The following is a 27975-nucleotide window of genomic DNA, read 5'->3' as shown; positions in this document are numbered from 1 at the left end:
CACAAGAGACCTCAGCGTCCCGCCCCACAGTCAAACCAGAGAAAGTACGGAGTTCCCACACGTCTACAAACCACAGCATGGTCAAACCCGACATAGTACGGAGCGCCTACAAGGACAACCACAGAGAACACACACACGACACCAGAGGTATAATATGAATAAACGAACGCTCCGTATTATACGGACGGACTCACCAAACGTCCAAACTACACAGCATATGTGAAGCACATTACAGTGATACATTATTAATGGTTGCTAACAATACTGTTCACTTAAACGACGCAGATCTCCCATTAAAGCTGCATTTGCCATGACAATCAACAAATCCCAAAGACAGACCATGGACAGAGTCGGCCTTTACCTCTCTGAGCCTGTATTTAGACATGGACAACTTTATGTAGCCTTCTCAAGAGTTCGGCATTCATGTGACGTTAACGTTAAGATTATAATAACTCCATACCAAGGAAAACTCATTCACGGACAACACGCCATCTATACTACACATATTGTGTATATCTGTACTTCCTATATACGTCATCTACACCTTTACACTCCAATATATCTCATACATAGATCTGCACATCTATACCTACATAACATAACAATTAAACTGCTATTGTCATTTACATATATTACATAGACCTACAGATATCGTGGCAGTAGACATGATACATATGTAACAATCACCAAGAACGACAATACTCTCTATCAAATGTATTTCGGGTTACCCAAGACCAGGGGTTGGCGAGCGAAGCGAGCAGGGGGTGGAGCCCCCTAGTTCATACTAGAACAGGAAGACTAACATACTTCTATTGCAACCAAAGCCAGATAACATGTTTTAATCTGTTCACTTTGTACCTGGTATAGGATTTAAGAAAAAATGACACAAAACACTGTTCCAATAACAAGAGCTAACAGCATCAGGCCCTGCTTCCTCACAATGAACTACTTAGCAGAAAAATAAGGACACATGACATAATTAAACAATGTAGTTCAAGTAACAGGCTACTCAACTATATAGTTATTATTTTTATTTCATAATGAGACTGTAACCTCATAATGAAAAAGAGAAAAGTTATTAGAAGCTTTAACTTTAGTAAGTGTACAAAAGATGAACCATCTGTAATCTGGTAATATCTGCTTTAAGAAATCACCAAAATTAAGATAAAAAAAATAACATTAATGTAATTATCATCATCATCGGTCCATTGCATTTTCTTCACACTGCATATGAAAGCAAGACTTCAGCAGATGGTCACAGTACTGCAGCACTTCCTATAAAGAAACAGAAATAAAAACAAATAAGAAGGGATCAGTGCTGAGCTAATCTTTTTAAAATTATTTTGTTTCAAGCTCACATTTTTAACTGCTAACAATTCTCACTGATCAAACTCCATACTAGAACTCCCTTTAATTTGCACAATAAAATATTCCTGTTGTCATATCAATAATAAATAAATTCAAATTAAGAGCAAAAAAACATTTCCAAAATATTAGGTGTGAGTAGTGATGTGCGAACCCCAATGATTTTGCATTGTCTTGAGTTTAGAGAAAATGTGAAAATCCTCAGGAATTTCAGCAAACTTGGCAAAATGCATTAAAGTCAATGGGGATCAAAATAAACTAAACTAGTTTTGAGTGGTTTACAATGGTGCAACGGTCTTTTAACCCTAGAATCCCTGAAGCCTACGAAACAACTTAGTCCCGGGCCACCTAAAATTCCTTTACACCTCTCCTTCAGAGTATCTTGTTTTGTAAATGTGTCAGTCAGTACAAGCAGCAAGCAGCCTGCTAGTTTGCTGGATCAAGTCCTGGAGCTCTGTGTTTTGAGTATTGAGCGGCTATTTTTATTATTACTATAATATAATAAAAACATACATTTGAGTTGTTGCTGTAACACACAGTGTAAATTTTGGCTACTTGTAAAAGTTAGCACTTTTGTTTATTATTCAGTTTTATTCTCTCCGTGATGTTCAAGTGGTACAATGAACTTGCCGCTTCCTCTCTGAGTTGATATCCTTCTTAATGGTTGCCCTCATGTTCTCATACGCTCTAAGATTCACTTTGCAGTCATCAGTCTTATATGCCTTATAAAGCAGTTTTTTCCTTTGCAGCTTTATTAATCCACTGTGGAGTTTTTTTAATTTCCTATTAATTCCAAACTTAAGTATGTATCTGTCCTGCATTACATGTAAAACATTTTTAATCCTGTTCCACTGCTCCTCGACAGCCTCCACACTTAAGAGCTTATCCCACTCTATCCTCCTTAGACTTTGTCCCAACTGCTCCAAATCTGCCCTAACAAACTTCAACTTAACAATTTTAGTCTTTGCATCTGTATTCTTACAAAATACTGAGAATTGTATTATATTATGGTCAATTAATCCTAGTGGTTTAATCACCTCTACACCCTCAATTCTATCTTATTTCAAAATACTAAATCCAGACAAGCTTCACCCCACCTTGGTGCTTTAACATAATGTGTTAAAAAACAGTCACGGATTACTTCTAAAAACTAATCCATCTGCAGGGTTATCCAGTAATATTTGGATAATTAAAATCCCTCATGACTATAATATCTCCCTGTAAACTTGCCTTTTTGATATTACTAAAAAGATGTGTGTTGAAATTACTGTCTGAATTGGGTGGTTTGTAACACACTCCTAAAATAAGACCGCTTTCCCTAATGTTTTCCAGGTGAACCACATGTCCTCACTAAGATGGGGCTCATCGTCCAACTGAAGAAGACTTACATTTAAATTCTGTTTGATATAAAACAGCAACCCCACCTCCTTTTCTGTTCTGTCTGTCCCTCCTAAAAATGAGTATCCTTCTATGTTACACACATACCCATCTTTGTTATTTAGCCAGGTTTCCATTATTGCTATCATAATTATGCTCAGCTGCATACGGCTCCAACTCACTTACCATATGTTTGATACTTCTAGCATTAAGGCAAGCTATTTTTAACGTGTTACTCCTTCTACATTTAAATGTTGGGTTAGAATTTACATTAATATGCATTTTTATTTCTACACCATTGTTTGTTCCTCCATGTTTAGATCTAAATCTGGCCTCAACTAGCCTACTCATACGCCTCCCCAATACATTGGTGTTCCTCCAGTTCAGGTGTAACCCATCAAGGCAGAACAGGTTCCATCTGTTTCAAATGGAGTCCCAATGACCCATAAACCTATACCCGTCTACCCTGTACCAAGATTTGTGCCATGCGTTAAGCCTTCTAATCTCCTCAATTTTACCTTGACTGGCGTGTCACAGGCAGAACTCCAAAGAAGTCTATCTTGTCAGTTCTGCTCCTCAGCCTGGCACCTATCTCTTTGAATTTGGATCTCAGAACTGACAGACTACCCTTATGTACAGTGGGCAAAAAAGTATTTAGTCAGCCACCAACTGTGTAAGTTCTCCCACTTAAAAAGATGAGAGAGGCCTGTAATTTTCATCATAGGTATACCTCAACTATGAGAGACAAAATGAGAAAAAAAATTATGGTGGAAAATAAGTATTTGGTCACCTACAAACAAGTAAGATTTCTGGCTCTCACAGACCTGTAACTTCTTCTGTAAGAGGCTCCTCTGTCCTCCACTCGTTATTTGTATTAATGGCACCTTTGCTTTGGGGCTGTTTTTCTGCAAAGGGACCAGGATGACTGATCTGTGTAAAGGAAAGAATGAATGGGGCCATGCATCGTCAGATTTTGAGTGAAAACCTCCTTCCATCAGCAAGGGCATTGAAGATGAAACGTGGTTGGGTCTTTCAGCATGACAATGATCCCAAACACACCGCCCGGATAACGAAGGAGTGGCTTCGTAAGAAGGATTTCAAGGTCCTGGAGTGGCCTAGCCAGTCTCCAGATCTCAACCCCATAGAAAATCTTTGGAGGGAGTTGAAAGTCCGTGTTGCCCAGCGACAGCCCCAAAACATCACTGCTCTAGAGGAGATCTGCATGGAGGAATGGGCCAAAATACCAGCAACAGTGTGTGAAAACCTTGTGAAGACTTACAGAAAACGTTTGACCTCTGTCATTGCCAACAAAGGGTATACAACAAAGTATTGAGATGAACTTTTGTTATTGACCAAATACTTTTTTTCCACCATAATTTGCAAATAAATTCTTCAAAAATCAGACAATGTGATTTTCTGGATTGTTTTTTCTCATTTTGTCTCTCATAGTTGAGGTATACCTATGATGAAAATTACAGGCCTCTTAAGTGGGAGAACTTGCACAATTGGTGGCTGACTAAATACTTTTTTGCCCCACTGCATATACTAGCGACTGGGAGCCCGATCAAATCGGGCTACAAATTCTACGTTTGTGAAAATCAATACTTTCTCTGCAAAGAATTGTTTATTTTTTAAGTCCCTGAAATGATTTTGTTATCATGGCACTGATTTGTGCCTAAAATAGACCTTTTCGGCTGATGTAATGAAGAGCTTCCTGTTCAAACGGTGCAATATGTCAACAGGTTCTTAAACCTGTCAGGGTATCTGTAAGGGTTAATTCGAACTCGACCTTTATGGCAGCAATTGTATTCTCCACCTTGCTTGTTCTCACAGGTGAAGTTGAATGAGTTGCAATGTTTGCACAGGTTGTCAAATTCGTCCTCAATAATATCTGTGTGATTGCACATGGCAATGCCGTGCCGCTGAGCATTTTCACGCCGCAAGGCACGGGCTGCTTGATGTCTTTCAACCCGTGCTGCATTTGTGGCTGCTCAAGCTTCTTCAGTCGCTTGCGCACGGCTGGCACGATCTGTAGCGTACGTTCTTCATCTGTCCTTTGTGTCCGATTTGCACGATTTCTTTCAGCGTTAGTAGCATTTGTAGCCGCACGCTGCTCATCCGTTTGTTGTGCACGTTGTGTACGTCTGATCACATTAGCAAGTCTACGTTCCTCGTCAGTCATGTGACTTTGTTTCCTACACATCCTTTCTGCAGCAGCTGCTGTTGTGGCTGCATTATGATCGTCACTCATTTTTGATCTGAGATCGGCTAAAATTTAAACAATGACCGTTGTTAATACCCAGCCGTCATTACTTGTGCTTCTAACTTGTATTGAGTCGAGGTATTGACGCGGACACCATACATACGGATACTATCAAATTATATATAAGGATATATATATATATATATATATATATATATATAGTATCAGACATAGCAGGTACATCTCAACTGTAGTAGTAGTGTCCATTGTCACAGCACTCAATGCAACATGATATTTAATTATTAACTAATTATTAAGCTTCAGTTAACTTTTCTACCACGCTCCTGAATGGATAACAGCAATTTTAGCTTTTCTCTCAGCGTCAAGTCTTTATTTCGGTATCTTTTGCTCTCCTCCTGAAATGCTAACAGTGGTTTAAAACGCACAGACTGGAGAAACTGGTGGTGGGTGTTTTAGGAAGAAGTCCTGTAGGTATAATTTCACTGCCATTCAATAGACACTTTTTAACAGGTTTTCCCTAGATGTTTATTCTCATTTTCAATATATTTGAATTATCGCCAGCTAATGTCCATTATGTTTTGTGTTGTTAAAAAAAGGTAGAACATGAGAAATGGCACACAGACATGACACTGCATGCAAATACAAGAACAGTTTTATCTATGTGTGTACACAAAGTTCAATATATTTGAATGTGTATGTAATTTGATACTTATACCAGAATTTCAATATAGCTGTACTCAAATCTCATTTTTTTTTTTACTTAAAAAGGCACCTTATTTATAGTGAAGTACCACGTTACAGCAGTCCTTACAGTTTCACAAAGAAAATCCACAATATATTCTTGCATTTGTATTCATTGTTGGTTCTGCCATATCTGTGAAAAGTTTGTGAATGAGTCACCATCCTCTGCACTCCACCTACTATGTAAAGATGGCGCAGACTGTTGTGGCTGGCCGTTTGCTTGTCTCGCTAGTCTATGTTTTAACTTTGTTTTTATGTTTTACTTTATCCCAATGGCCACTGTCCTACGATCGCGAGTCTTTACTCAACATATTTTCTGGCTTGCTTTCCTCTCAATTTTCATCTCCTGATGGGATTTTTTGTGAACCTCCACCCTTGTTTTATTCATCTCCTGACTTCTTCACCTGGAAGCTAGTTTTGACCTGTATCAGTGAGTTGAATGTCCCTCGGAGACGCAAACGCACCTGCCGCCGTCGTGGAAAAAGAGCTGGAATTGCTATTAAACAATGCCAACTCAAGTCCCACAGCTTTGATTCCCGATGTCTGCGAGTCGTCTATGACCCATCTTCTGCACAGGACTCCATCCCTGGTTCATGGGCGCTGGACACCGGATTTAAGTTCTCCATTTCAAGGCGGCATCACTTTTCCTCGGTGTGCTCTCGGGGAGTAAACGCCGCTAATCTTCACACGCTCACCCGTGCTCATCCCACAATGTGCTCTTTCTACTTCTATCAAGGCTGCTCTTTTGAACGTGAGACTTTTATTCTGCAAGAGTTTATTACCTCAAATAATCTGGATTTCTTTTTCATCACAGAAACCTGGATTTTAAATGGTGACCCTTCATGTTTTACTGACTTGGTACCATCAGGTTATTCATTTTTAAACTCTCCGCGGCTGACTCGTCGTGGTGGGGGCATTGCCACTGTTTTTAAAAGTATGTTTTTGTGTCAGAGCTTTACAAAGGGTCTGTTTAGCAGCTTCGAACTGCAACTTTTCGAAGTGTGCAGCTCCCTTCTTTGTTGTTTGCTGTGGTTTATAGACCTCCTGTATTTACTGATACCTTCATTTCTGAATTCTCTGATCTCCTGGCTGATATCACCCTCTCCCATGACAAAGTATTTATTGTTGGTGATTTTAACATTCATGTTTGTTGTCAATCGAAACCTTTGGTTAATGACTTTTTATCACTATTGGACTCATTTAATTTTATCCAGCATATTAATACGCCAACTCACTCTCTTGGTCACACCCTTGATCTCGTTCTTACACATGATATTTCTGTTAATAATATTGATTTATGCGATGTTTCTTTCACTGATCACTTTTCTATAATGATGGATATGAATATTACTGTTGATGTCCCGACTACTAGCTGTCCCCCACGTTGCTCGCGCTTTTTAAATTCTTCTATTATATCCGATTTTAAAACCATATTCTCTAGTCTTGATGTGCATGTCCAAAATAATGGTACCTATGATTCTGTCTTAAATTTTAATTCTTCTTGTAAAACGGTTTTAGACTCAATTGCTCCACCCAAGATAAGCAGTAATAAGGGAAGACCTGCTCCCTGGCTAAATGAAACTACGCGATTGCTGCGCCACGCCTGTCGAGCTGCTGAACGGCGTTGGAAAAAAATGGAGGGATCGTTTCTAAACAGATTTATAGGACTTCTTTATTCAACTTCCAGGTAGCCGTTAAGAAATCTAAACTTGATTTCTTTGCTGATTTAGTATCTCCTCATTCTAAGAATCATAGGGCCTTATTTAATTCAATTAATGCGGCCATTCACCCTCATTCTGTGATGGGATTAAATAGCGCTGTTCATTCATGTCAGCAGTTTCTATCATTCTTTGTCAGCAAAATTGATACTATCCGCTGTGGCATTGTTCAAACTGGCTATGAACTTCCTACTGTTAAACAGGGCATTGTCTTAGAATCCTTTAATCTAGTCTCACTTTCACAGTTAAAAAGAACTATTGACACCCTTAAACCAGCTCCCACCCCTCTCGATATAGTACCACCACGCCTCTTAGTGGAAGCCTTTGATGTTTTGGGCCCATCTTTACTAGCCATTATCAAGGATTGTATAAGTGCAGGGGTTGTACCCTCATTTTTTTAAACATGCTGGGGTCCGTCCCTGTCTAAAAAAGGCAGAATTAGATACTGGAGTTTTAGCCAATTTTCACCCAATTTCCCAACTGCCATTTCTGGCTAAAATTCTAGAAAGAATTACTGTACAGTAATCCCTCGCTATATCGTGCTTCGCGGCTTCACTCCATCGCGGATTTTATATGTAAGCATATTTAAATATATATCGCGGATTTTTCACTGCTTCGCGGGTTTCTGCGGACAATGGGTCTTTTAATTTCTGGTACATGCTTCCTCAGTTGGTTTGCCCAGTTGATTTCATACAAGGAACGCTATTGGCAGATGGCTGAGAAGCTACCCAGCTTACTTTTCTCTTTCTCTTGCGCTGACTTTCTCTGATCCTGATGTAGGGGGATTGAGCAGGGGGGCTGTTCGCACACCTAGACGATACGGACGCTCGTCTAAAAATGCTGAAAGATTATCTTCACGTTGCTATCTTTTGTGCAGCTGCTTCCTGAAACGACATGCTGCACGGTGCTTCGCATACTTAAAAGCTCGAAGGGCACGTATTGATTTTTGATTGAAAAACAAACTCTTTGTCTCTCTCTCTCTCTTTGTCTGCTCCTGACAGAGGGGGTGTGAGCTGCCGCCTTAAACAGCTTTGTGCCGCGGTGCTTCGCATACTTAAAAGCAGTCCTATTGATTTGTTTGCTATTCTCTCTATCTCTGTGACAGCCTGTGCTCCTGACACGCACTCCTTTGAAGAGGAAGATATGTTTGCATTCTTTTAATTGTTAGACGGAACTGTCATCTCTGTCTTGTCATGGAGCACAGTTTAAACTTTTGAAAAAGAGACAAATGTTTGTTTGCAGTGTTTGAATAACGTTCCTGTCTCTCTACAACCTCCTGTGTTTCTGCTCAAATCTGTGACCCAAGCATGACAATATAAAAATAACCATATAAACATATGGTTTCTACTTTGCGGATTTTCTTATTTCGCGGGTGGCTCTGGAACGCAACCCCCGCGATGGAGGAGGGATTACTGTATTTATAATCAATTGGTCGATCACCTTAACTCCAATAATTTATTTGTGATCTACCAATCTGGCTTTAGGTGTTTTCATGGTGTTGAAACAGCCCCCCTGAAAGTATTCAATGATATCTCTATTATTACAGACTCAGGTGACACGGCAGTCCTTCTCCTTCTTGACCTGTCTGCTGCCTTTGACACTATTGACCATGAGATATTGCTGATGCAGCTTGAATATCTTGTTGGGATTAAAGGGGCTGCTCTTAACTGGTTCAGGTCATATTTAACTGGTAGACACTTTTCAGTGACTTTAAATTCCACTTTTTCGTTCTGCTCCTCTTAAATATGGTGTTCCTCAGGGATCCATTTTGGGTCCTATTTTATTCCCTATATATCTTCATCCTATTGAAGCTATATTTAGGAAATTTAACATTTCTTTTCACTGCCATGCTGATGACACACAGGTTTATATTCCCGTCTGCAACTCTGCAATAAATCAACTCCACAATTGTCTTTCTGAATTTAGATCCTGGATGGCTAATAATTTTCTTGATATGAATTAAAATAAAGCTGAGGTGTTTATAGTGGGTCCATCAGCTAAAGCCCAAATTGGTCTTTGACTTCTCGGCTCTTTCTCTGTCTTTTGCAAACCTCAAATCCGCAGTCTTGGTGTAATCTTTGACAGTAACCTCTCTTTTGAGAAACAAGTAAATTCTGTAGTCAGAGTTGTTTTTTCCAGCTTCGTCTATTAGGCAAGATCAAGCCTTTTTTATCTTCTAGGGATCTTGAGAAAGCTACTCATGCTTTTATTTTTTCTCGCCTTGATTACTGCAACTCGCTGTATTCTGGGATTAGCAAATCCCTGATACACAGCTTACAGTTGGTCCAAAATGCTGCCACTCGCTTTCTGGTTGCGGCAAGAAAGTATGACTCTGTTTCTCCTATTTTAGCTTCTTTACACTGGCTGCCTATCAGTTTTCAAATTGATTTTAAAATCTTGTTGCTAGTTTTTAAATCTTTACATGGGCTTGCTCCTGCCTATTTATCCTAATTGTGTGTTTTACACCAGCCATCCAGAGTGCTTAGATCTTCTGGTCAGTTGTCTCTTGTTGTCCCTCGTACCAAGTGTAAAACCAAGGGTGGCAGGGCTCTTGCAGCTGCTGCTCGTCGCCTGTGGAACTCTTTACCTCATCATATAAAGGAGTCGTCTACAATTGAACTGTTTAAAACAAGATTAAAGACTCATTTCTATTCACTTGCATTCCGTGATCTTCAGTAATACTGATGGTTTCATCATTGTGATTATATAACATCACTTCTATTTATTATTTATTTTATTTTTATTTATGTCCATATATTTTTATTTCTATTTGTTATTTGTTTCTTTTTTTTCTTTTATCCTATTATTGTAAAGCACTTTGACCACAGCATTCCTATGTTGTTTTAAATGCGCTATATAAAGAAATTGACATTGATATTGACATTGTACCATTAAGCCCACGATGTTCTCCCTTCCAGTCAAATTCATGCTGGCTGTGTGCATTGTATTCCACGACTTGAGACAAACATTCCGATGCCATTTCAAGTTAGATTATACAGGTAGTTGTTTTTACCTAACTGAAATAACTGAAGCACTGACAGTTTTCAGGTATTTTTTTCCTTCCTCACATATAGTAAAACAATGTGATTTTAAGTCATAGTTTTCTTATACCTGGGTACAAAATTTCAATGGCTTTGCTTGTGGTAATAATACGTGCTCTTGTGTTTAAAAAAGTGTTGCAACAACAAGAGTACTTGAAATGCAGTGATTTAAGAAAAGTCAATGAAAGACAGCAGAGTAACTTGAACATTAATAAAATAAAGACACAACACCAATAGACTGTGTCGATTCTAGTTTTAAATTATTTTGTTTCTTTAACTCTCATGCACAGTTAGAGAACCATTGGGTTAGCAATATCCTCATCTGACATTGGCTGCTGGACACTGGCCTTGCAAAGCATCATGGGGTGCTGGGAAAAAAAACATTTGCCAATGCTGGCTGCACAGCAAATTATCAGATTGGCATAATTATTGGCCAATCATACACACTATCATTTGCCAATGCTGGCTGCACAGCGAATTATCAGGTTGCCATAATTGTTGGCCAATCATAATATAGGTATTGAATACAGATTGACGTTCACAGCAAGTGAGAAAGATCTAAATGAGATGGCCACCACCACCAGCTCGCTTATTTTCATGGAATTATCAGGTTGGCATAATTGTTGGCCAATCATAATATAGGTATTGAATACAGATTGATGTTCACAGCAAGTGAGAAAGATCTAAATGAGATGGCCACCACCACCAGCTCGCTTATTTTCATGAATTACATCTTGTGTGTATTTTTGCCAAAAGTATTTGCTACAATTGTCTTGCTAATAGTTCAAAAGGTCAGCAACTTAATTAGAGGTTGTAACCATGCTCTCTGATACAAACAGAAGCTATAAATGTTTCTGTGAAATGCTAGATGCTGCACTGGGGGATTTATATCTGCATAAAAAGGTCAGAAGGAGGATGTGGTTGCAAACCTTTTGAACAATTAGATAGACAATTAGATAAGAAATCCATGTGTACTCAACTGAAGCTAAATGTAACTAAGGCAGCAACAACTAATCAAAGTTATTAATAACAATCGATGAAAAAAAGTTGGGTATAAATTTTGCTATTGATTAATTTCCTTGTTATGTATCATTCTGTTCACATTTTGAGATGCATCAGAAATGAACACTGTAAATAGTGTGGAGGGATGAAAACACAAAGAAGTTTAAAGTGTGGAGTCTTTTCAACTTCACATCTGGAAAAAAAATCTGCACTTTGCAAGATCTATATATAAAAAAAATGAGCTCACTTACTTGTAAAACTGTGAGCATCTGAAAAGAAAATGCAAAGTAAGTGTGACTCCCCTCATATTCACACTTGTGAATAACCCAATAGTTCTGAATGTCACCTTCTTCTGGTTTGTATTTATTATTTTTTTCTGGCGGCTCAAAATCCGTATGACAGTGAAAATTTGGAATCATTAACAATATTTGAAACTTCTTAATACATTTTGATGAAGACAGCAATGACTTAGTTCATCTTATGGTCTTTGCTGCCATCTAGCAGCAAACAAACAATACATTCTTGGCAAGTTTTGTTAATGCTTGGCAGTGGTTCAGTCTCCCACATTTTTAAAATCAAAAACAGCACTGAAAGTGCTGTAGCCTATTAACACTTGAGCATTTTCAAGCATTTTGAAAGAAGTGTTTTGCATGGAAACTATGACATTTCCCATCACCATTTTGTGGGTTGTGACATGACCAATTGTTGTGTCTCCAGATTGGTGCATCTTCTATGACTTTAGTGCTTTAATCATGGCGATCACAGTACTTAAGAGGAGTTGTCGTCCGAGCTCTGAGTGCAGATACTGAGTCCACCCTATTTTGCATCAAAGGGAGTCTAGAGGATAATTCTGGATTCTCTATAAAGAAACCTCAGGAAGCATCCTGAAAAATTCCAGGAGTACAAATGGATGTTGGATGAGGAAGAACCCAAATACTCCAAGTGTTTAAAAAAAACAAAAAAAAACCCAGAACTTTATTATACAACTTACAGCAATTCCATTTTAGCCCCTGTCAAAAGATGAGATGCAATACACTTGTCCCAGTACTTCTTCCATTCCTGGAAACATTTTCAGTACTCATCTTTTGTTACTGTGTCTAGAGCCTTCTACAAGTTTCCCTTGTGCATTTCTTCCACTGTACCAAGTTTTTTTTCGAAAAACAATATATGCACATATTGAAGTTACAATATTTGTTGGAAAATGATACAATTTTTGGTGTTGTGTAAAACTTTAGGATGACTACATCTTTGCAAAGATACGTAATTGAACAAGCAGTTTCCAAAACATCTGTCCTGAATGTTGAGACCAATGGACAAGAATAATTTCTGAAAAAAATGGCTTATTTTCTTCAAAAAGTTGCATTGCGATTGCCTTGTTCCAAGCTCCAACAGCTGGAAGAAGGTCTTAAAATATAGCTTTATGATCATCAGACACTACACATTATCAAAAATTCACCATGAAGCATGATAGTGGCAGCGTCAAGCTGTTGGGACTCTTCTTTGCAGTAGGATCTTGAAAGAAAGGGGGTAAAATGAATTCAGCAAAATACAGGGATATCCTAGAGAAAACCTGAAGTAGTGAAACCTATGCACTGGGAAAATATTTGTTTTCCAGCAAGACAACTGTCCCAGGCATAAAGCCAAAAGTACACAGAAATAGCTTCAAAACAACAATGTCCTGGAGAGATTTACTCAGAATCCAGAACTCAATACAACCGAAAATTTGTGACTGATTGTGTAAAAAGGCTGTTCACTCAAGACCTCCATGCAATCTGACAGAGTTTATGCATTTCTGCACAGAAGCAAGCACGGAGGAAAAATTGCCATGTCCAGATGTGCAAAGCTGACAGAGACTTATGCATACAAACTCAACACTGGAATTGCTGCCAAAGATGCATCTAGGAATTACTTTCTTGAATTAGACAAGTGTTTTATGCAATTGGTAAAAAAAAAAAAAAATTCTCGCTATTTCTGATATTGTTGATAAAGCTAAGTAAAGTATATTCTGCAACCTTTAAAAATGTGCTTGTAAAAGCCTGCCTTGCTCTTTTCAATAAATTAATGGAAACAACATATTTATGGAATACTCTACTGAAAAGATTTTTTTTTAATGCTACTTACCTCAGGTAGTCTGTAGTAGTGTGCAAGGAAAAAAAAATAATCTCATACTTTTGTGGAGAAATTAAATGTTAAAAATTCAAACTCAATAGCGTCAATAAGTGATCAATGGTGGACAGTTCCAAAGGATGTGAAAAACATCCATGGCAAAAAAAAATATCACATAACCTGTGTCAAATAATCCATATGTCCAATATTCTTGATACTTATGTTGTCAAAATATGTAAAATGTGTGCACTTTTGCTAAAATAGTAACAGTTACTCCTTGAAAACAGAAGTATCAAATTCAAACATGGAAGGCATCATTCCCAAAATACTGTTTATTGAAATGCAATACAGGTTTCTACATCAGTAAATGAGGGGGAGAGCCAGATCTTAGAAATGTGAGTGTTGCATTTCTAAATCAATCCAATGCCTCTTGAAGGCAGCACTCAAAGTAGGGGTGGTGATTTTGAACTGCAAACACAGCAGAAGCGCTGTCATCCATTGTTACCTCCTATACCTCATATTTTCAACTCAATATATTCTTCTTAACTGTAAGAATCCTAATCCACCCTCTATAACAATGTAAAAGTAATGTCTTAAATCGTCTAAAACTAGAAAAAGATCTTTCACTGCTGCTTCTTATAACTGCTGTAAGTTGATAATATTAAATGTAATAAAAACCAAGAAAGTAATGTTTAACACAAATTAGTGTAAACATTAGAGAATGCCAAAGGGGGTAATCTAAATTTGTAAGTTAACTTATACTTATATGAAGTTTATACTATGTTTACCTTAGTCCCTGTCTTAATTATTGACACTACACGGGCTACTTCATGATTCTAGATTTAAACTACTATATAAATAATTTACATTTATGCTTTGCATCCCAAACAATAACAGAATGAGTGTATACCTGACATTCTTCTCTTCCTGACAAGTCTTCAGTCTTCTTGTGTAGCAATTCCTCAAGGTGAAGACGGGGAGACTGGCATTCCCTCACACCATTTGGTGAATCGTTCACAAGACTAGTGGGAAATAAACATACCTAGTGATTAACAGTCCCGTAAGAAATAGTTATTAAAACTTTAAACCATTAAAGCTTCCCAAATAAATATTCCAATGTATTGTGCACTTAAAATTTACAATGTTAGAACACTGAAAATACATACAAATTTAATACAGCTTGAAAAATTAAAGAACATTCACTTGAAATATGAAAGTATTAGTGCACACAAATGCATAAAGCACACACAGGAAAAGAGGAACTTTACGCTGCCTACTGTTCAGTTCTAAATGTATTTTGCATGACTATTTGGATAAACTATATTATTTTCAGGTAGCGCTGCTGCCTCGCAGTTGGGAGACCTGGGGACCTGGGTTCGCCTCCCGGGTCCTCCCTGCGTGGAGTTTGCATGTTCTCCCCGTGTCTGCGTGGGTTTCCTCCCACAGTCCAAAGACATGCAGGTTAGGTGGATTGGCGATTCTAAATTGGCCCTAGTGTGTGCTTGGTGTGTGGGTGTGTTTGTGTGTGTCCTGCGGTGGGTTGGCACCCTGCCCGGGATTGGTTCCTGCCTTGTGCCCTGTGTTGGCTGGGATTGGCTCCAGCAGACCCCCGTGACCCTGTGTTTGGATTCAGCGGGTTGGAAAATGGATGGATGGATGGATATTATTTTCATGAATGTTATTATAAATGTCTTAAGACTTTCATCCTACTTATTTAGGTAGGCATTAACTACCAGTTGACAGAGGTTGTTGCATTTATAGCATAGTATAGAGCTATATATGGTTTTTGCTTATCCCCATGGAGTCATTGGCCATAAAATAACAAGATGAATAAAAACTGCATATGAAAAAACGCAATCTGGATACAATCAGAACCATGAAAAAGAAACTGAAATTATATACATAGGTATATTTTTTTAATTTTAATATTCTTTGTTTATTTCATGGTTCCAATGGCTACATAAAAAAATACATACTGTATATATGCTGTAACACTTCCGGTAAACTTGATAAAACAGGTTTGAGAATGTCATATTTTGATTGTTCAGCAAAACATTACATCTGACTTTATGGATATCACAAGAACTGATACTTCATTACCAAGTTGATTCCAAAATTCAATAAAAGTCATAGTATGTTTTTGTTTTCCTTTTTTCTAACAATATTGGTATTTGGTAATGTTATAAAGATGACTTAAATCATTTAAATTTGATTTAAAGTAAAACAAATCAAAAGACACTTTGGTATCACTACCTAAAATCTGAAATATCTTGTCATATTACGGACTTGAATGAATCTCTACCAAGAAGAAATAGTAACATTACTAGAGCAGTTTACTTTTACTCATTCAAACCCCCTTACTCAGGTGTTCTCTTTTTCTGCCATATTCTCAAGAAGAGCAACTCAGCATATGCTATAAATGTACTTTGACAATTATTTTGTGACACTTCATTCTTTTTCTTAACTGTAATGCACCATCGTTTTCATTTCTTCAGCAGTTTTTAACTTGCATACACAGGACAATAAACGGAAAGTGCATCTATCTATGTATGAATCTTTTTTCTTTTTTACCTGACCTAAACAGTGTTTGTTGGGATTTTAAAATATGTGACTCAGAGCTCAACTTGTGTCATTTTAACCTCCTTAGCATTAGGCACAAGCATCACTTGGACTGTAAAAATAGTGCTAAAAGCGTTAGTCTTGAGTGTCACTCGGGCAATGGTATAGACGTGTCTGGCATAAGACCCAAGGTTTACTTGGACTGTAAAAGTGCCAACGGTATAGGCATGTCTCGTGTAAGCATTGGGCCTGAGCGTTACCCAGGCAATGTTGTTCTACTAGCCTCATAATGGCTTCTTGTAAGAACGCCTCTCACCAGCCGTGAGACAAAGTGAATCTGTCTTCAGACAGTGAGATTGAAACAGTCAGTGAAACTGAAAATGATTCTGGGAATCTGAAAGTAATGCTCGTGTCCCTTGCATAAGCGCAGTGTGCTATTTATGTTATTATTATTCATCATCTTTATTATTATATGTATCATTATTATACTTTCTACACTTCTGACTTTGTACTTTTAGTGTTTTGCATGTTTTTACAATAGAAAGAAATGCAATACTTTTTACCGGTCTTTGAGAAAAATTGCAATGCTAAGGAAGTTAAAGTTGTTTTTGCAAGAATGAAAACTGAAAAAATCATATTTAAGATTTTGATGTGTTCTATTCTAACAAGTTCACATTAATGACCAAATATTGTGAGTTTACAGCATGATCAAGGTGGTTACTCTGACAGTTCATAACATAAAGCATAATCAGTGGACGTTTATTGGTTTTTGTTTTTTTTTTTCAATGGCACTTCTATGGTCATAAATAGAAAGCTGTGCAACAGAATGTTCATGGCATTTTGATATAAATGGCAATACTACTATACTCAGATGATAGTTTGGAAAGTACCTGTAGGCTATATAAACATTTTAAAGCTACTGTTACCTTTAACATGCCCTTAAAGAATAAAAGCACAATATTGTTGAGTTGAATGATGGATGTACTTTTAATAAAAAGCAACTGTAAGCTAAGTAAAGGCTGAATTGTTTGAATTTTAATTTGTCAAATAAAGTATTTTCAATGAAGGAGACTACATTGAATCATATATGTTTATGCTGTAGTACTGAATGTGTACTGAGTATAGTGAAACTTCACCAGTATTGGTATCCATTACCTCTAGAGCTTTTTGGGGCAGAAGTTTAAAACTTCGAAGAAACATCTTGTCTACCTATTGTGATAGAATCTCAGGGCAAATTAGGAAAGAAGATAAACATTTTACATATGATATATCATTATGCCAATGCAATAAAAATAGGCATTTTTAGGTGAAGGAACTTGTCTTTTGTCTGGTGGCAACTGGGAGGGGCACCAATAAGACAGACATAGAAAGATAAGTGACATAGAAGGAATTGGGCAATGTTCACCCAGGATGAATGGAGGACAAAATATAGGTAAGGGGCACACAACCTCTTGGCCAATACACGGTAGGAATGGAATAAATGCATGAATGGAATCATTTTGTTCTTTTCAACAGTACCTCTGGCCCAATAGAGAGCAGGAATATGGTCCAAATTTGTGAGTGTAACATTTTTTTCTTTTTAAAGGCAAAAGCTGGGAAGACTAGCCATGGACTAGATGTTTCCCTCCAGGTCATTAGGTCACATTTTTTAGTCCCTAAGTGTAATTATTAGAATTATGAGGTAACCCAAAGAATGCCAATGTGACCTGACCCTTGTGTGTACAGTGGTCTCAGTAGATGCCAGAAGGCAGGACACTTGCTTTGTTAGCAATAACTTTACTTTAGTACACATCCATCTTCTGTTCATTTAATAATCAGTATAAAAACTATGATTCACATGAATTCTTGCAAATCATACACTGAATTAAGCTTTTTCCAACATTTCTACCATACACATCACATGGCCATGCACCCATCTGCTTCATGTAGCACACCCCATACCCCCTTATTACCAATTACAAAAGTATGATGGCTTAATGTGACCCATACTCTAGTGGATGAGCTTTCTTTTATGGACTGGAATGAAAATACTTGTTTCCCAGCCTTTAGATCATCAAAATTTTGACAAGAACAGTCCATTCAGCTCAACAAGACGATTCAAATCTATCCTATTAATTTCACCAAAATACCATAAAGTTAAATTTTGAGTGTCCCCAGTTTATCACGTTACTTGGTAACTTACTCCATGTGTCTATAGTTCTCTGTGTGAAAAAAATAAACCTCCTAACATTTGCATTAAATTTACCCTTAACAAGATTCCAACCCCCATGTTCTTACTGAACTTATTTTAAAGTAACATTCTCTGTCCACTGTACTAATCGCTTTCAGTCTTCTGGAATCCTCTCAATATACAATTGGGTTTGCTGCTTTTCCAGTATTTATTTTCTTCAACACTTTCACAACATTTCCTTTTGAAGACCTACGGCTACCTACAGCTGTTTTGTCACAACAAACTTCATTATCCCTTTTATTCCCTCACGTGGCAACTTTTTCATATATTTCCAAATAAACTTAATCCCATTACTATTAATCATAAACTTCCCATCAGCATTTTCAAGCAATTCACACCTAATGCATCTTGTGATTTATCTGCTTCACTATCCTGAATACATTTCTCTTTCCTTCCTCACTTGCAAACTTTGCTTATATGCTTCTTACACTTACGCATCTGCTTTTCTAGTATTCCCTTACAGATAGCTTTATCACCTCCCACCTTCATTTTTGCCAGTCTTTATAGCAGGTCTTCTTCTTAACTGTGTTCTGTACATCAGCATTCGCCTACTTGTGTCTCTGGAGACCCTAGTCAAACCACTGAGTTCTTTACTGTTTTCAACCAGTCACTCGCTGTTGCTTCCCACATACTATTCACATCTGACGCTTCTAAAACCTCACTTGTTCTTGCTCTCACCTTCTCAGAAAATGTACTTTTCACATTCTTCTCCTCCTTCAGATTCCAGACCTGTCACCACAATACATATCTCCTCTTACTGTGTGTTATGGATTTGGCTGAAAGATCACCTAAAACTAAGTAATACTGTGTCACAGTCACACACCCTTCATTTGGGATCATCTTCACATTTTTCATCATGTCCAGTTAACCTTTTTTCACACACAACTATATCTATCAAGCTCCTTATACTAAAAAATGCCACCATGCACCATGTTCACTGGGCTGAGGGATAAGATTGTACTTTCACATCAAACAGGCTGTAAAAGATAAACTTAAGCATCTCACCATCAGTAGCAGACTGACCAGACAGTGGTCCTGATGCTTCCCTTTTATAGGATGCAGCTGCTTGGTATTTTGATGGCTCGTTTTTTAAACAAGTTACCCAAGTACTGCTAGAATTTTTTTATAGTGTATTGAAATTCATCTTGTTGTCTTACAAGTCTCTTTTTTTCTTTATAGTATGGCATCAAATACCCACTGTTGTGATCACCAAAAAAAATAATATAAATAAATAAAAATATAAAAAAATCTTTGCATATTGTTGATGACTTGGATTCTGCACACTCAGATAAGGATCTTAAGCTACCAGAAGAAACAGCAAGTGCCACTGAGAGTGTTAGTGGATTATTACCAATTGTGAGTAAGAGAGAGATCACAATTACTTCAGTGGGTTTTCTTTTTGTTTGCTCCCACACATCATGGATGTGCTCCTGTACCTAGTGAGTTCATTTTAACAGATCTTGCAAAAGACAGATTTCTTACTACATATTAATTTGAAGTGAGTCAACACTTTTAAGTTATTTGGTCTTCATCTTTCCATCCATCCATCCATCCATTGTCTCCTGCTTATCCGAGGTCGGGTCGCGGGGGCAGCAGCTTGAGCAGAGATGCCCAGACTTCCCTCTCCCTGGCCACTTCTTCTAGCTCTTCCGGGAGAATCCCAAGGCATTCCCAGGCCAGTCGAGAGACATAGTCCCTCCAACGTGTCCTGGGTCTTCCCTGGGGCCTCCTCCCGGTTGGACGTGCCCGGAACACCTCACCAGGGAGGCGTCCAGGAGGCATCCTGATCAGATGCCCGAGCCACCTCATCTGACTCCTCTCGATGCGGAGGAGCAGTGGCTCTACTCTGAGCCCCTCCCGGATGACTGAGCTTCTCACCCTATCTTTAAGGGAAAGCCCAGACACCCTGTGGAGGAAACTCATTTCAGCCGCTTGTATTCGCGATCTCGTTCTTTCGGTCACTACCCATAGTTCATGACCATAGGTGAGGGTAGGAACATAGATCGACTGGTAAATTGAGAGCTTCGCCTTGCGGCTCAGCTCCTTTTTCACCACGACAGACCGATGCAGCGCCCGCATTACTGCGGATGCCGCACCGATCCGCCTGTCGATCTCATGCTCCATTCTTCCCTCACTCGTGAACAAGATCCCGAGATACTTGAACTCCTCCACTTGAGGCAGGATCTCGCTACCAACCCTTAGAGGGCACTCCACCCTTTTCCGGCTGAGGACCATGGTCTCGGATTTGGAGGTGCTGATTCTCATCCCTGCCGCTTCACACTCGGCTGCGAACCGATCCAGAGAGAGCTGAAGATCACGGCCTGATGAAGCAAACAGGACAACATCATCTGCAAAAAGCAGTGACCCAATCCTGAGCCCACCAAACCGGACCCCCTCAACGCCCTGGCTGCGCCTAGAAATTCTGTCCATAAAAGTTATGAACAGAATCGGTGACAAAGGGCAGCCCTGGCGGAGTCCAACTCTCACTGGAAACGGGTTCGACTTACTGCCGGCAATGCGGACCAAGCTCTGGCACCGATCGTACAGGGACCGAACAGCCCTTATCAGGGGGGCCGGTACCCCATACTCTCGGAGTACCCCCCACAGGATTCCCCGAGGGACACGGTCGAATGCCTTTTCCAAGTCCACAAAACACATGTAGACTGGTTGGGCAAACTCCCATGCCCCCTCCAGGACCCTGCTAAGGGTATAGAGCTGGTCCACTGTTCCGCGACCAGGACGAAAACCACACTGTTCCTCCTGAATCCGAGGCTCGACTATCCGACGGACCCTCCTCTCCAGGACCCCTGAATAGACTTTTCCAGGGAGGCTGAGGAGTGTGATCCCTCTGTAGTTGGAACACACCCTCCGATCCCCCTTCTTAAAGAGGGGGATCACCACCCCGGTCTGCCAATCCAGAGGCACTGTCCCTGATGTCCATGCGATGTTGCAGAGGTGTGTCAACCAAGACAGTCCTACAACATCCAGAGCCTTGAGGAACTCCGGGCGTATCTCATCCACCCCCGGGGCCCTGCCACCAAGGAGTTTTTTGACCACCTCGGTGACCTCAGTCCCAGAGATGGGGGAGTCCACCTCTGAGTCCCCAGGCTCTGCTTCCTCATTGGAAGGCATGTTAATGGGATTGAGGAGGTCTTCGAAGTACTCCCCCCACCGACCCACAACGTCCCGAGTCGAGGTCAGCAGCGCACCATCCCCACCATATACAGTGTTGACACTGCACTGCTTCCCCTTTCTGAGATGCCGGATGGTGGACCAGAATCTCCTCGAAGCCGTCCGAAAGTCGTTCTCCATGGCATCCCCAAACTCCTCCCACGCCCGAGTTTTTGCCTCAGCAACCACCAAAGCCGCATTCCGCTTGGCCTGCCGGTACCTATCAGCTGCCTCCAGGGTCCCACAGGACAAAAGGGTCCTGTAGGACTCCTTCTTCAGCTTGACGGCATCCTTCACCACCGGTGTCCACCAACAGGTTCGGGGATTGCCGCCACGACAGGCACCGACCACCTTACGGCCACAACTCCGGTCAGCCGCCTCAACAAGAGAGGCACGGAACATGGCCCATTCGGACTCAATGTCCCCCACCTCCCTCGGGACATGGTCGAAGTTCTGCCGGAGGTGGGAGTTGAAGCTACTTCTGACAGGGGGCTCTGCCAGACGTTCCCAGCAGACCCTCACAACACGTTTGGGCCTACCACGCCTGACCGGCATCCTCCCCCACCATTGAAGCCAACTCACCACCAGGTGGTGATCAGTTGACAGCTCCGCCCCTCTCTTCACCCGAGTGTCCAAGACATGTGGCCGCAAGTCCGACGACACGACCACAAAGTCGATCATCGAACTGAGGCCTAGGGTGTCCTGGTGCCAAGTGCACATATGAACACCCCTATGCTTGAACATGGTGTTCGTTATGGACAATCCGTGACGAGCACAGAAGTCCAATAACAAAACACCGCTCGGGTTCAGATCGGGGGGGCCATTCCTCCCAATCACGCCCTTCCAGGTCTCACTGTCATTGCCCACGTGAGCATTGAAGTCTCCCAGCAGAACGAGGGAGTCCCCAGAAGGTATGCCCTCTAGCACCCCCTCCAGGGACTCCAAAAATGGTGGGTACTCCGAACTGCTGTTCGGTGCATACGCACAAACAACAGTTAGGACCCGTCCCCCCACCCGAAGGCGAAGGGAGGCTACCCTCTCGTCCACCGGGGTAAACCCCAATGTACAGGCTCCAAGTCGGGGGGCAATAAGTATACCCACACCCGCTCGGCGCCTCTCACCGGGGGCAACTCCAGAGTGGTACAGAGTCCAGCCCCTCTCAAGGAGATTGGTTCCAGAGTCCAAGCTGTGCGTCGAGGTGAGTCCGACTATATCTAGCCGGAACCTCTCAACTTCGCGCACTAGCACAGGCTCCTTCCCCTTCAGAGAGGTGACATTCCACGTCCCAAGAGCCAGCTTCTGTAGCCGAGGATCGGACCGCCAAGGTCCTCGCCTTCGGCCACCGCCCAACTCACACTGCACCCGACCTCCTTGGCCCCTCCCATAGGTGGTGAGCCCATGGGAAGGGGGACCCACATTGCCTCTTCGGGCTGTGCCTGGCCGAGCCCCATGGGTGCAGGCCCGGCCACCAGGCGCTCGCCATCGAGCCCCACCACCAGGCCTAGCTCCAGAGTGGGGCCCCGGTGACCCGCGTCCGGGCAAGGGAAAACGCCATCCAAAGTTTTCATTCATCATAGAAGGTTTGAACCGCTCTTTGTCTCATCCCTCACCTAGGACCAGTTTGCCTTGGGTGGCCCTACCAGGGGCATAAAGCCCCGGACAACAGAGCTCCTAGGATCATTGGGACACGCAAACCCCTCCACCACGATAAGGTGGCGGTTAAAGGAGGGGCTTCATCTTTCCCATTTCTGACATACAGTATTTCTAAATGTGATTAATATTACTTTTAGTCAATGAAGTGACATGCTTAATGTGTACATGAATTCCCCTACTGAAACAAAAAAACAGGTTGACCATGGGGTTTACAAAAAATATGGTCATCATGAACTACCTGATTTATCCTAACATGTTTAAGTAAAAAGGTGCTCATTGGAAGTTTCTCTGAAAAAAAAAATACGGCTTCAAACAATAAGCACTAAAAATAAAATTCAAACATTAATTCATGTGTCAATGACATGATAATGAATACCAAGATAATTCAGGATATTCAGTTACACAAACTGTTTTGTAACAATACACTTCCAAACAGGTTTCTCAGAAAATGACCTTTTTGTTAATTTTTTTTTACGTCAGTATATGGAGAAGACATTAGCTGGTCTATAATACTTATCAAACATAGTATTTAAAAGACAAGTTAAATTTATTCAAATTACAATTGTTATAAATATCTGATATTAAATTTTTTAAATTACTTTTTTTAGATTTATCCCAACTTTAAGGATACCTTTTTGAAATAAAACTTGATCATTTAAAGTGATTGTTGTTATTTAAGAATTCCTATAAAACAGCCTTTGTTCTGTTGTTTTCAAGCTACCTCACCTAAATGATCCAGCTTTGCAGTTGCTTATGCCAGTGCAATAATTCAGAATTAGCCACTGGACTAAGATCGTATCTAATTCAGATAAATTTTAGTTGTTTCACTAATAAACATTACTTTGACTTCAACAACCCAACAAATGACAGAAATTTAGTATGCTGTTTAAGTAACCCTGCTACATAGTTATATAACTGTATAATTCTGCAATCACAGACTTTTCCTTCTTATAGTTTCTATCTAAATATTTATACTTTGAATTTATTTCTTTTGTTTCATTTTCGAATATATATATATATATATATATATATATATACTTACACACACACACACACACACACACACACACAGAGTATGTTTAATTGTTACTACTTATCCAATATACAATTATTTATTGTTATATTTCTGTATGCAGTATTTGCCATATGAATACAAAATTCATAAATCAACTGTTTTTCTCTCCTACAGAACACTCATACTGTACACTAAATAATACGGTGCCAAATTAATCCAAACATGTTTTTGGAATATGGACAGAAAAAGTGTGGTATATGGAGAAAAACCTATGCAATTATAGATGAAATGTGTAAACTAATGACAGACAGTGATGGAGCCAGGATTCTAGCAATTCCCTTGGAGATGTGAGGATGCAATGCCAATCAGTGTGCCTTCAATTCACCATGCCAGGAAACTCGACTCATACATTTCTCAAGGGAAGGACTTTTATATGAACAAAGCTATAAAACAATACAGTATGCAAAACATCGAGATTGTATTTCTTAAGCCTGTGTCAACTCTATTTTAAGAAAATTCAGGATTAATGTCTAAAGCAATGTTTATAGAATGTCAATGTGAATGAAAACATCAAAAAAATCAAGAGTGGCAAATTTCAGCAAAAGCAAAAAGGGAAGGGGTTTTTAAGAATGAGTGAGAACCCCAATGTGCAAGTTGTTGTGTGCCCAATCACCTACCATTTTATAACTAATTTATCCAGTTCAGGATTGTTGGGAGCTGTTGCCCATCCCGTCTGCACGTGGTAGGTACGTGGTAGACAAAGTTGGATGGTGTGTCACCTTTGCACCCATTTCCCTGCAATATTAACAAAATAAGCTGCTCTATACATTTAATCCAAAATAAAATTTAGTTAGCGCTTCAAAATGTTCACATTTTTCAGACAGTTTTGAGGCAAATCTTCAATGATATGACATGCAGTTTATTAAAAGAACCACGCAATCTAGGAAACGCATTGCTTTCAGAGCTACTTCAATTGAATTGGCATGCACTACAGAAAAACAAGAAATAAAACTAATGCTTATTACTATAAAAAACTAAATTGTGCCAAATGTGCTGAATGCAAAAATGAAACATACTTGGCAGGTACAAGAGTAAAAGAGATGCCATCTCCAGTTATGAATAATAACTGCTGCCAAATTCACTGGCAAATTCTTGATTAGCAGTAACAATAATACAGGTGCATCTCAATAAATTAGAATATCATCGAAAAGTTAATTTATTTCAGTAATTCAATTCAAAAAGTGAAACTCGTATATTATATAGATTCATTACACACAAAGTGATATATTTCAAGCATTTATTTCTTTTCATTTTGCGGATCATGGCTTATAGCTAATGAAAACCCAAAATTCAGCATCTCAGAAAATTAGAATATTGTGAAAAAGTTCAATATAGTAGACTCATGGTGTCACACTCCACTCAGCTAATTAACCCAAAACACCTGCAAAAGTGTCCTGAGCCTTTAACTGGTCTCTCAGTCTGGTTCAGTAGGCCACACAAGGAGAGTAAGCCACAAAAGGTCATTGCTAAAGAAGCTGGCTGTTCACAGAGTGCTGTAACTAAGCATATTAATGAAAAGTTGAGTGGAAGGAAAAAATGTGTCAGAAAAAGGAAAAGATTAGGAAAATTAAAGCATCAGGCATTTGTGAAATGTGGAATTTAAATTAACTTGACTTGTCCATTAAATCTCCCAGAAGTGCTACTAACAAGCTCATATCTCCTCCATAAAATGTCTCAAAGCTAAAGAGATTATTTTCTGACAAACACATGCATACACACACACACACACACACACACACACACACACACACACTATCTGGGGAATGGAAGGTGGGAAAGATAAAGAAATATCACCTTTTGGCTTACCTGACAAGAATTCAGTACTTAACAACTTAAGAGCAAAATAAAAGTTGCACTTTGAAACATTTTAATTTTGGGGGATTTTTAGAATGCTAAGAAATCAGGTTAAAAAACCCTGTTCTAAAGTCCAACAAAATGCTTGATCATTTTGCTTGAATAAGTTTCTTTGTAACAAGACATAGGAGCACAATGAATCCTTTGTTCAAATCCCACACCATTTGAAGCCTGAACATTCCCTCCTGGTCTGCATTGGGTTTCCTACCACACCCTTAAGGTGTGACTGATAGGTTGATTGCGGATTCCACATTGGCCCTGTGTACAGTATATAAACTCATGTATCCATGTGTGGGCCATGTGATGATTTAACACCTTGATCAGTGCTGTCTCCTGATAAGAGCTGTTGAGTTAGGCTCCACTCCCTGCAATCCTAAATTCCATAAATCATACTTGAGAATGCAGTGATTTAAACTTGTTAGTTGTGTAAGATTAGCTTTACGAAATGCGTATGGAAAACAGGAAGGATTGTGTAGTAAAGTAAATTTACTCTTTCCAAACTAACTAGGAAACAGTTACAGACGATGTTAGCAACCATTGTTACATATAGACTCTTGCTGACAACCACAGAAAACTAGAGTACCCAGAGAAAACTTGAGAGAACTACCAGTTTTTGCAATAAACCATCATTGTGCCTACATGTTCACTCAACACTGAGATAGCACCCTCTGTGCATTATCAAGTAATATCTCAAAACATGTCCAAGTGGTTTGTAAAGCTGGGACTCTACTCCTAACCCCTGCTATAACATTCATTATTGACTGTCTATGACTGCTGTCAAGTTTGTGAGGTTTGGACTGCCATGAATGAACAAAGTGTCACCTACAGTAAGGTGTTTTACATGACTCTTGGAGCTGATTGTCACAAATGGCTGATGTACACATCACATGCAATTGCGTAATCTGAGGAACATTCTACAATGGCTCATGCCAGAAATGTGGGTGCAATGGTATGGGGTCCCAGTGCTAAGTACCTCTTCTTTTGGCAAGTTCAAATAAAGTACATATGACCTTTTGTAACCAGAATATTTGCTGCTTTTTATGTTCCACACAATACACATAATTATCCAGTTCAGTTAAATTAATACTTTTCCCACTTACCTGATACAAGTTATTTTTACAATAAAGTACAAACCTGCAAAGGGCACCAAGTACATATTCATGAAAAGACTGGTGATCCATCCTAAGCACAGACACAAGTTGCTGAACCATTCCCATTGAAATCAGTGTATCTAGGAAACACGAAAAAATGTAAAATGAAAATTTTTTTTATTCAGACTGACTCTTATATTTAACTTTCTTTTAGTCCATAGTTTAATATTCTGGGAAAAGAAATAAATTCAAAAAAAGAAACTCAGAAGGCACCTTTGAGAGAAGGGAAGCACATGTTATTTAAATAAGTTCAACTTTAAATCATTTACATTTTTATCAAGGGCCACTTAATAAACAGCAGGACTCACAATTCTTGGTACGTACTATAATTGAAATACTGTGTGGAATTCATAAAGCAAGAAAAAGACACAGCAACATACAATGTGACCCATTTTCTAGGTAGAATTAATCATATTTAAAATTTGCCAAATTTTTGGAAATTGTAAATTATGCAGGAATGAACATACACGTACTTTGCAATGTTCACACTCATGTTTCATTAAGCTTGTAAAAAAAGCAACAAATCACATGTAAACTTTAAAAAAAAACAAATTACACATGAATATATCTAAAGCAAAACTCAAATTACAGTAGTACTTCAATTTACTTTTCTTGAATATACATAAATGAAATTAACCTAAAACGTTTTGTAAAAGCACTACCTATGCTTTTTTGGGGGGTCTGTTTCAGTATTTATTTATTTATTTG

At 39.3% G+C, this 27975-nt stretch overlaps 1 protein-coding gene across 1 annotated transcript in view; it reads right to left on the bottom strand.

Moving 5' to 3' along the window:
• Nucleotides 1-1016: 1016 nt before the first annotated feature.
• hspbp1 (HSPA (heat shock 70kDa) binding protein, cytoplasmic cochaperone 1) overlaps nt 1017-27975 on the bottom strand; it is an 85850-nt gene continuing 58891 nt past the window's right edge. The window contains exons 6-8 of the mRNA XM_051933713.1: nt 27251-27347; nt 14485-14596; nt 1017-1275 (exon numbers count right to left, since the gene is read on the bottom strand). Of these exons, the coding sequence (XP_051789673.1) occupies nt 1198-1275; nt 14485-14596; nt 27251-27347 (287 nt within the window). The 3' untranslated portion in view covers nt 1017-1197. The remainder of the gene's footprint in view (nt 1276-14484; nt 14597-27250; nt 27348-27975) is intronic.

This window comes from Erpetoichthys calabaricus, chromosome 11 (genome assembly GCF_900747795.2).
Source record: "Erpetoichthys calabaricus chromosome 11, fErpCal1.3, whole genome shotgun sequence".
In the NCBI taxonomy this organism is placed as follows: domain Eukaryota; kingdom Metazoa; phylum Chordata; class Cladistia; order Polypteriformes; family Polypteridae; genus Erpetoichthys; species Erpetoichthys calabaricus.
This window is presented reverse-complemented; position numbering and strand designations above follow the sequence as displayed.